General features: G+C 38.2%; 1 protein-coding gene across 1 annotated transcript; it reads left to right on the top strand.

The window, feature by feature from the left end:
• The first annotated feature begins 6660 nt into the window (after positions 1–6660).
• On the top strand, positions 6661–8517 carry LOC307042121 (uncharacterized protein). Its single transcript, XM_079685849.1, has 4 exons — positions 6661–6784; positions 6906–7061; positions 7822–7912; positions 8409–8517. The coding sequence occupies exons 1-4, from the start codon at positions 6683–6685 to the stop codon at positions 8420–8422; spliced, it is 363 nt and encodes a 120-aa protein (XP_079541975.1). The 5' UTR covers positions 6661–6682; the 3' UTR covers positions 8423–8517.
• The last annotated feature ends 2454 nt before the right edge of the window (positions 8518–10971 follow it).

Below are 10971 nucleotides of genomic sequence, written 5' to 3'. Positions count from 1 at the left end.
TTAGATGTGTTGGTGATATACAGCTCTGGAAAAAAAGAGACCGCTGCAGCATTATCAGTTTCTCTGTTTTTACTATTTATAGAGTGTTGGACTAAAATTAACATGTATTTATTTTGATACAACATTTCTTTGTGATGCAATTCAAAAGACACTGGAAGGAAATGGCTGCCATACATGTTGAGATGTAGAGATTATTAAATTACATTACATTACATTTAACTGACCCTTTTATCCCAAGCGACTGAGCCTAATATACCATGAAGATACAAACGAAATTTGTTGATATATTCACTTCGAATAATCAAAAACGGAAGAACAAAAAACATTGAAGTGCACGTGCTGGAGTGAATGGTTTAACCAGGTCCTGGCAAGGCCGGATTAGTACCTCCAGGGGCCCCTGGGCACTGAGAGCTTATGGCCCCCCCCCCCCCCCCCCAACCCACGTACCAACAAGTAACACCACGCCTACCCAATCATACCAACATGATCAATATTTAGAATTTTCAGTCAATCTGGCATGTCAAATCGCGCACCTATTTGTCAAAAGCAGGGACGCAGCCACATAGTTCAACCAGAGTATGTCTAGCCTTTCGCCCTTTTAGTCAAAAATCACAAGACAAAGATACAATGGATAAGATCCCAAGACAGTGTATGGCTCAGGAATACCTAGGTAATATCACTCAAAACCTCAGAGCAGCACCCCACTTAATGCCAAAATATGACTGGCTGGCTGTACAAGTATACAAGGAGTTTTATTAGTTACAAACATTGAGAGTTAAAAAATTAAAATATGTAGTGAAATGGTGTGGTTGCTCAACTAAGTGATATAGTATATGCGATGAAAAAGTGTGTGTGTGTGTGTGTGTGTGTGTGTGCGTGTGTGTGTGCATGTGTGTGTGTGTGCATGTGTGTGTGCATGTGTGTGTGTGTGTGTGTGTGTGTGTGTGTGTGTGTGTGTGTGTGTGTGTGTGTGTGTGTGTCACTCAAAAAACAGATTCTTGGTCCACATAAATATGAATCAATATTTTCAGATATAATATAACTGAAATCTGTCAAATATAAAGTGGATTTGTTCAAGCAATTAAACACAACGTGAATATGTTAAATATAAACTGAACAGTTTATTCTATTAAATCCCATAAAGGGGAGGCAGACCCTGAAGGGAGGTAACGCGCATGCGCAAAGCATGACGTTACTGACGTTGACTGTTCACACTGGACGTAGACTTGGTGTTTTCTACCCGCTTGACTTGGCGTTTCAACCTACACCGTCGATCGACGGACTTTAGGTAAGTCTAATTGTTTAATATTCCGCTGCTTAACCATACGTTATTGAAGATGAACAGTTATTTTAACGTGTTTATGCTATACGAATAGAATTGTCTGCATGTGTATATTCGTCGTGCAGTTAGGTTCGCGCCACAATGCTGGCTGGCTAGCTAGCGAAACGAGGCCTAGCTAGTTGGGTGCTGCTTGTACTAAGCATGAACCAGAGCCAGCAGCACCTTTTGTGCGTCGTTGCCCTCCAAACATAAGCCCGAATGCCCTATTAGGAGGGCTATGTATGTTTCTGTCGCTTAGGTTGCGTCAATAATTACAGTAGTAGTTTAGCCTTAGCCACTGTACTTCCGGTCTGTCTCAATGCGATGATCGCAGCACAGATACACCCGGAAATTCGTGAGAGTTAGTAATTCAAGTTACATTGGAGTTCTTTTCGTGCCGTATTTTTAGCTAATACTTTCTTATATCAACTCCACTCTTCGTTAGTCCATGACATAAGGCTTAGCTATAGCTGTAGCTCGAGCCAGACAGAAAGAGAGTAGAGTTAGGATAGGAAAGAAAAAATAAAGGCATAAATACATGGATGAAAATAAATAAATGTAAGACATATTGGAGCCCTCTTAATTTACCAACTTCTATTAATGCATTTATGTACTTGATTTATATATATAAATATATATATATATATTCATGAATTACTCATGTATTTGTGCTTTATTTTACTATTTATTTCAATGTTATTTTTCTTCCAATTTGTCTTCATTCACTCAAGTATTTATTTACTCCTGCAATTATGTATACTATTAATTATTTCCCTATTCCCTCTTATAGTTATTGGAGCATTCATTTTAGCATTTATTTATTTAGTGATTATTTGATTGATTTATTGATGCTTGTCATGTTGTTGTCCTCCATACTAGGGTTGGTGTGAATAATCAAATATGACATAATACTAATTAGTGATTAAAAACCGACATTTTCTACCAAGTAGCATCATTTTTAAATCAAGCTGCTGCTCTGCATCACAGAAATCCAGCAGAGGCCTTATTTATTAACATAATATTTCAATATCTGGCTAGTTTGCTGCATTGTTCTACAATGCCAAGGAATAGATTATTCCTCACCTTTGGAAACTAACCTTGTGCTATTTTTGTTATAGATCTAGGAGCTAAATCAACATTGTGGATGGGCAACCTCTATATAGGTAAGTCATTTGAACGTGATGCAATAATTTCATTTCTTATACTTGATAGCATTGAGAAGTCTTTGAAACTTTTCTTTTTTTTTCTTTTTTCGGTGTAATATGTGAATGGGCGTGTGGCAATGTAAGGTGTGTGGAAAGTCTGTAGCAAGTAGATACGAGCTGCTTAAACATGGCAAATTAAAACATCATGGGAACAGGTTCCGGCATCCTTGCCCATACACTAATTGCCCCTGCACATTTAGATTGTGGAACAGTCTTTTGAGTCATATATACCGTAGTCATAAAACCGAAACATCTCCAAAGCCATCTGAGTTGTCTACATTTTCATGTCAGTTGTGTGCTTGTCCTGAGCTTTCAAATGAACAAGCTTATTTCAGTCATGTAAATGAACATCTACCGAGAAATGAAACTGTAACATGCATGTTTAAAGATTGTGTTTTTAAAACTAACATCTACAATACATTTCATACTCATAAATACAGGAAACATAATCCCCATATTTTAAGTGATTTCAAAGCTGAGGTTGTTACTGTAGTTGTTGGATTAATTGAATCTGACAATTCTGTTATTGATGGTGCTGCAGATGCAGATGTAGAATCTGATACTTGTATAGATGCACATGGTTGTTTTGATACTGAAGATCTACCCAAGGTTATTGATCAGAAAATTGCCTCTGTTTTACTGAAATTAGAACACATTTTGTTTGTACCGGCAACTGCAATTGATGAATTACTGCAGGAATTACACTTTTTGTTAAGCTTCTCATCTGTTCCGATAACCTTTAACGGCCTATCGGACATTTTTAAAAACCACTGTGTTGAAATTGATGAGTCCATTGTCAAAGAGCTTGCTCAAGAAGTGTGTAAATCTAATCCCTTGACCAAAGCCTTTGCAAAAGACGGCCCCCTTGCTACATCTTTCAAAAGAAAAAAGTATTACAAAGAATATTTCAGTGTGGTAAATCCAGTTGAGTACATCCTTGATCCTAAGAGTAAAAGAACATATCAGTATATTCCTATATTGCGTTCTTTGCAGCATCTGTTAAGTAACAGTGACATACTAAAAATTGTAATTCACACACACGAGACACAGAAAAGTACACAGTGTTTAGGGCAGTATAAGTCGATAAGAGATGGAATTTACTCAAAAGAAAATGGCCTTTTTACTGGGGAGGATTTGAAATTATCATAATCAATATATGTTGATGACTTTGAGGTGTGCAACCCCATAGGTACGTCCAGAAAAACTCATAAACTTTGTGGTGTGTATTGGATTTTGAATAATTTACCACCTGGATCTCACTCAGCTCTTTCTTCCATCTACTTAGCTGTATTATGCAAGACTATTGATGTGAAAGAGTACGGATATGAACACATTTTAGATCCCCTTTTACAAGACTTGGTCATTCTAGAGACACATGGTGTTTTTATTTCAGGTCTTGGAGCGTCTGTGAAAGGCACTGTCCAGTCGGTCATTGCAGACAACCTAGGAGCCCACGGGATAGCAGGGTTCATTGAAAGCTTTTCTGGTGCCTACTTCTGCAGATTTTGTACAGGTACAAGAGCAGACATTCAGACTAAAATGGTTCAGTCAGGTTATTTTGAAATCCTACAAAAGACTTGCATCACACGCACATTACATTTGCAAGAGAGAATGCCACCATCTGTTGTGGGGTAAAGAGAGAGTGTGTTTTTCCAAAAAGATTATCTTATTTTCACGTTACTCGGGGCTACCCTCCTGACATTGCACACAACTTATTTGAGGGTGTTGTTCCAGTTGAGATTGCCCTTTGCATTGGTTTGTTTATTTCCAAGAAATATCTATCTCTTAACACTTTAAATGAGCTTATCCTGAGCTTTCCATACAAGTGGGGGGACAGAACTAACAAACCTCATACCATACCGCGCACTTTTGCCGCTTCCAAGACCATTGGAGGAAACGCCCACGAAAATTGGAATCTGTTGAGGTTGTTGCCATTTATAATTGGAGACTTGATTCCACAGGCAGAGCCTGCTTGGCATGTTTTGCTTGATTTAAAAGAAATTGTTGAACTCTCTGTCCCCCCTCTTCATAATCAAGAAACTATTGCCTACCTGGACTGTAAAATCGTAGAACACAGAGATAGATTCTTGGAGCTTTTCCCTACAAAACTGTTACCAAAACATCACTATATTGAGCATTATCCTCAAATGATTGAACGTTTTGGACCTTTAGTTGGGCAATGGACCATGAGGTTTGAGGCAAAGCACAGTTTCTTCAAGCAAGTTGCTCGTCACACAAATTGCTTCAGGAATGTACCACTCACATTGGCATTCAAACATCAGCAAATGATTGCATATCATATCACTGCATCCCACCTTAAATCCACATTGGAAGTTTCAAATGTTTCCATGCTTCCTGTGGATGTACTGAACCAGAAAGTAGTCTGAGACAAAAATACCTCAGTCTGAGGCAAAAATACCCCACTATTAACGAGGTACATTTTGCAAAGCACGCAACCCTTAAAGGAATCTCCTACAGAGTTGGCATGCTCATTCCTTATGGCTCAACTGGTGGTCTGCCTGATTTTGCTGAAATAATTCAAATATGCATTGTTGAAAACAGTGTGAGCTTTGTTGTAAGGGTATTGTGTGCATGGTATCACGAGCGCTTCAGAGCGTATGAGTTGACCATATCTCCGAATACAGAGGTTGCCCTCGTTGATGTTGAACACCTGCTCGATGCTTATCCACTCTGTGACTACACTGTCGGAGTAAGGCGAATGGTTACCCTGAAAAGGCATATCATTGTTTAAGGTTGGTCTGAATGTGACTTAAACAGCTGTGAATGAAAGCTGAATACTCTGTTGATATTTCTTTATTTAAAAGGGACAATGCACATTAACATGAACAACGTCCATCATGTAAAGGTGCCAGATTTAGCCATATGTGCCAAATTTCACCTGCAGTCTCTAGCAGGATGATTGCATTTGAGAAAACATTAGAAAGCATACAAAAACACGACATGTAAGCGTAAAACATGAGCACATGCGCATATAAAGAAGTAACAACCACTATTCCATGCCATTACATCTATCCCTGTAAGACACAAGCATAAAATAACAATTAATTACGTAAATGTTACAAGTTAATATTTAGTGATGGTTTAGTACTTGTCCTAACTTTGTTTCCCTGTATTTGTTTCCTAGAATACATTGAGGGGAAAGATGTCATGTCCTGGCCGCCTGCGAGTTGTTGTTGGTGTAGATGACGCGAGAAAACTTACCCTCAAGTCAGGAATGCCATCATCTGTGGATCAACTTGTCCTTGAGATAAAGACTTATTTTGGACTTGAACAACAGTTCAAGCTCCAGTACAAGGATCTCGACTTTGGAAATTAGTATTTTAATCTTGAGTCAATCAGTGACATTGAAGACAAGGCTACTGTAAAAGTGGTATTTGTTTCATGTGAAGAAACTAGCTCCAGCATTCCAGAGACATCACTACCTTGCAGCACCAGCACACCAATAACTTCACCCATGACATGCAACAGCTCTGTGATCCTAGAGCGGACCTCTGTAAATGCCCTTCGTACTACATCCCCTGATGAAGATGGCTTTTCTTCTCAGCACTCATTTGACAGTGGAGACGCTGTCATTCTAGATCCAGCTCCAGAGACAAGAACCTTCTCCTGGCCACCAATCTTCTTTGTTCCCCGCTTTTCATATTTTGCTGAATTTCAGCTCCAAAGAGCAACTGCTGATTTCAGAGCAAATGGCACTCTTCTTACCCCTTCTCCTAAACTGCGAATGGATATCCTTGAAGGCATGGCTGAAGAAATATTCAAATACACAGCATATCCCAGTGATTCCCAAATCGAAGAGGCTGCTACAGTCCTGGTGCATACCCATCCATGCTTGAAGGAGAGAGGAACTCGTGCTGGCCATGAGGCATGGAAGCAGTATCTAAAAACAAAGGTTGCCAATTTCCGCACAAAACTAAACAAGATTGGACACCCTGAGGTCAGTGTAAACTCTCTCAAGAACAAGCGCAAAGGACAAGAACAAGCTGCTGCAAATATCAAAAAGCCAAGAAAGGCAGAAGTTAACTTCCTCCCACCACTCCCTAGTGGTGAAACAAGAGACAGTCTCGAGAAAGAAAGGGTAGTGCTCCTGACCGAGGTGAAAAAGAGAAACAACGATGCTGTAGTCAAAAAGAAGATGCAGAAGACCTTCGCCTACAGACGCCAAGAGGTTGTCCAGGAAGCTCCTGTGGTGGCTGAACTTGTAAACAAGTGGCCTGCCTTGTTTACAGTGAGTGAAGTGAGTATTGTTAATAATGATATTTTGATATTAATATTGCTCTGCTGATGTAGAGCTTACTCACACTGTTTAGTGCAAGTATACTTGAAGAACATGACGTTTATTTCATTGTTTGTCTCAGATAAATGCAGACTTCATGCGAATCACAACTTTGCCACTCCAAGCCAAGTTCCTGGCAGAGCTTGACAGATACTCGCCTAACCTACTGAAGGTCTTCCACAATAGAGGAGGAGATGCTGGAAGGAAGATCTGGCTTCTTGTGGCGCCGACAGCTAGGGTAAGTGCATTGTGCATTACATTATTACATTATTTAGCCATATGAGCATCTTTTTGCCATCCAACACCGGTTTTAACAAGTTTTCAAAAATCCTTGAAAATATATAGGTTTGTTTTGTACAGTTCATGTAAACAGGTTAGTACTGCCACTAACCACCAATGAAGAGCAATCTGAAGTGCAGCTCATTTGAAAAGTTGTCCTTATTTTTACCACAACATGAAGGTTTCTTGAGATGATAGTTTTAACAATAGATGAACACAATCAAGTAATATGTGTATGTCCTATTAAAGGGAAGCTGAATGTAGAAAGATTAGAGAGAAAGGTGTCCCAAGTATTTTCAGATTGAAAATATTTTTAATGCACGCAAAATATTGATTTCACATTAACAATAAATTCCAATCATGTCAGTTGTCTTAAAACTATTTGGATGTTTAAAAGTATTCAGTATGTTCAATCTACATTCATAAATTGTTTGTCGTATCTAAACTCAATTGCTATCGTATGTGGGTGGTTATAGGATCCTTTGTAAAGGCTAAATTAATTTTTCACACATACAAAGCGGTTTGTATATGATATGAATAAATGTAACAACATTCTGATATTAAAAACTACATTTGAGTTTAAAGCACATGTGTTTTGATCAGACTTACATGTGTCAACCTTCTTCTCGCATGTTTTTTACATTAACAATAACTAATATACTTGTGCATACATGTTTTGTGCAAAGTCTTGAAATATTGAATATGCCTTGGTTTTATAGAGTGAGGACATTGAGCTCAAAAGAGACTGTCCTGAAAAGTCTCTATGTCTACCTGAAGGAGGACAGCAAAAGTCTCATCAAGGAGTACCTGGTAAGTAATTTGACTGTAACTTTTTTGTATTAAAGGTACATAACAATGTGTTAAGTGTATAATGGCTTAAATATAAGTTTGTTATTTGTATTACCCTATAATTATCATTTTTGTTGTCTACATAGGAGTGGGTACGTGCCGCAATGATTCTACACTAGCACAGAACGGACAAACTTAATGGCCATACACGTTTTTATTCATAGTAGGTGCCTGGTAGAAAAGCTTTAGTTATTGAGCTATAACTTATAGTACTATAGATAAATAACCAAGTCCATCTTCAGCACACTTGATACTGAAAGGCTTGAGGCAGTGGTGGATGATGCCATCTTCAGTTACTAAATTACTGTCCTTGAAGGCCACCACACTTTCTGAACATTTTCCCAAAGGGAGGCTGGAGTAAGGGAGCTTTGCTATCTCCGATATTACGCACTGAACCTTTTAAACTTACTATGTCTACTTTTTCAAAATAGTCATCTTGTTTTCCACCTTTTTTTAGAATGTCAGGAGTGAGGAAGCAGAGAGTGCAATCCCACAGACTACCATGGGACTTTATGTGATCCGCAATGAGGGCGCTCATGAAGCGGACGGGCCAGAGGATGTCGGTGTGATCATCGAAGGTGTGGAACTGCTATCCAATCTGCGAAGTATTTCGTTAGGATGGGCCATGCTTTTTGGCTTGATTTACACTCTCAACTTGAGCTATCCACAGGAACTCAAGTTCACTTTCGAGTTTTTACAGAAAGTGTTGATGAACTTGGATGGCAACAAGCTGTCACCAAAGGTCCAAAGCCTTAAAATCAAGAAGCTTCAGTGAGCCCTTCATTTCAGGGCTGGACAATCAAGCTGTGACAAGATTTTTTCTTGTTGGACAATATACGTTTGATGACTACATAATACTTAATACAAGTAGGAAATATTGAACTCTGGGACAGTTATTTTTTGGCACATTCATTCTGTTTGAACTTTAATGGACCATTTTGGTGGAGAAAACTGTTCTTTGACATGTACATTTTTCGATGAGATTGCGTAATCTTTTGTTGCAATAGATGAGAACGAGCGATGGAGATCCCTTTTTTTTTTTTATCGCCATAAACATCTCATGGACTCGCCACTTAAAAAGCTACAATGCCAAGTGAGATTCCTCTGTGAAAGTCAGTCTGGAAATGTTTACAATGGACAATTGTGATGTTCTTAAAAGTTGCAAGGTGTTGAATTTTAACATTTCTGTGTTAATACCTAATAGAGTGGTGCAGTGATGATGTATTTTTGTAGGCCGACCCTGAAGTAAGCTGCGCAAGGGTTCCCTCGATAAAAAAGCAATGGGATTTCCCTGTGGGTCTGTGGAAAACGAACCCGTTTGATAAATGCACATTTTGTTCAGCCGGAAAATCTCCACGTCTACCTACTTTTATAATAATTACAATTATAATAATAATAATAATAATAATAACAATACAAATTATAAAAGTAGATAGATGTGGAGATTATCCGTTTGAACAAAATGTGCATTTATTTGTTTTCCACAGACCCACAGAGAAATCCCATTGCTTTTTTGTCGAGGGAACCCTTGCGCTGCTTACTTCAGGGTCGGCCTACAAAAATACGTCATCACTGCACCACTCCATATTTTAAAATGTTGCACTTGAATTTGATTCCAACGCTTTCTGTAAGCGTCAGGAATGGAGCAGCTCAAGGTAGCTTAATGGGTTACAAAGGGGACTGCAGTTGCTGAGTGTTTGCAATGTGGTTGTGAAAACATTGTGAAATATTTGTGGTTTAAGGTTTAGTGAACAGCACTAGGTTGAAGAAAATACCATCATAGTTTGAGCTCAAAGTAATGAATGTTTGGTCTTTGGAAGTCAATCTGGAAATGTGACAAATTGACAGATTTGATGATGAAAGGATGTGAGCAGATGTTGAAAAAGTTCCATTGTGAATTAAAGCTTGGAAAACTATTCTTATATGTGCATATATGATTTAGTTGCACAATGACGCATATGAAAAGCATTTAAAACATCCCTTAACCTTTATGTGCAGTAAGTGAATCAACACATTAGGTTTATTTAAAACATCCCTTAACCTGTATGTGCAGTAAGTGAATCAACACATTAGGTTTATTTAAAACATCCCTTAACCTTTATGTGCAGTAAGTGAATCAACACATTAGGTTTATTTAAAACATCCCTTAACCTGTATGTGCAGTAAGTGAATCAACACATTAGGTTTATTTAAAACATCCCTTAACCTTTATGTGCAGTAAGTGAATCAACACATTAGGTTTATTTAAAACATCCCTTAACCTGTATGTGCAGTAAGTGAATCAACACATTAGGTTTATTTAAAACATCCCTTAACCTTTATGTGCAGTAAGTGAATCAACACATTAGGTTTATTTAAAACGTCCCTTAACCTTTATGTGCAATAAGTGAATCAATACATACATTTTATGTAAAAGTTGGCATTAATTATATTAATCCGATCTAAAGGTTACTTAATTATTTCACACTAAGTCAACGTAATGGAAAAACTTAGCATTGAATGTGAGTATTTACATTAAACATACATGATAAAATTGAATGGAAAATGTACATGTAATTAAAACACTTAAAGTCAACGCTTTTGGCTTAATTATTGTTTTGAGTGTGAGAGAGAGAGAGAGAGAGAATGAGTGTGTATGAGAAACAGTGGATCTTACCTTTTAGAAGTGTTTCTTCCTTGCCTTTCTCTTTGAAAAGTATTTGATTAGGTAATCAAAATCCAGATCCTTCACAAGATCAGACTCGATGGCCATCAAAGAAAGGGCTGAAAGCCTTTTCTGAGCCATGGTTGTCCTAAGTTCATTTTTGATACGTTTATAAAGGACCTCTCACCCTCACAGTTGGTTACAGGCAGTGTGAGAAAAATCCTAAGTGCAACAAAAACATTGGGGAATGTTGTCTGTAGTCCATAGCCGCGTTCACACCGGAGTACTTTTCCCACTTTAGTTCCGATATAGATGTCGCGTTCACACCAAAAAGAGCCGGAACTAAAATTAGTTAGTTGCTGGGAGTCCCAGCAGC

This window comes from Notothenia rossii (assembly GCF_949606895.1).
Source record: "Notothenia rossii genome assembly, chromosome: 5".
NCBI classification, from domain to species: domain Eukaryota; kingdom Metazoa; phylum Chordata; class Actinopteri; order Perciformes; family Nototheniidae; genus Notothenia; species Notothenia rossii.
Note: the sequence above shows the minus strand (reverse complement) of the source record. Positions and strands in the feature narration are given on the sequence as shown.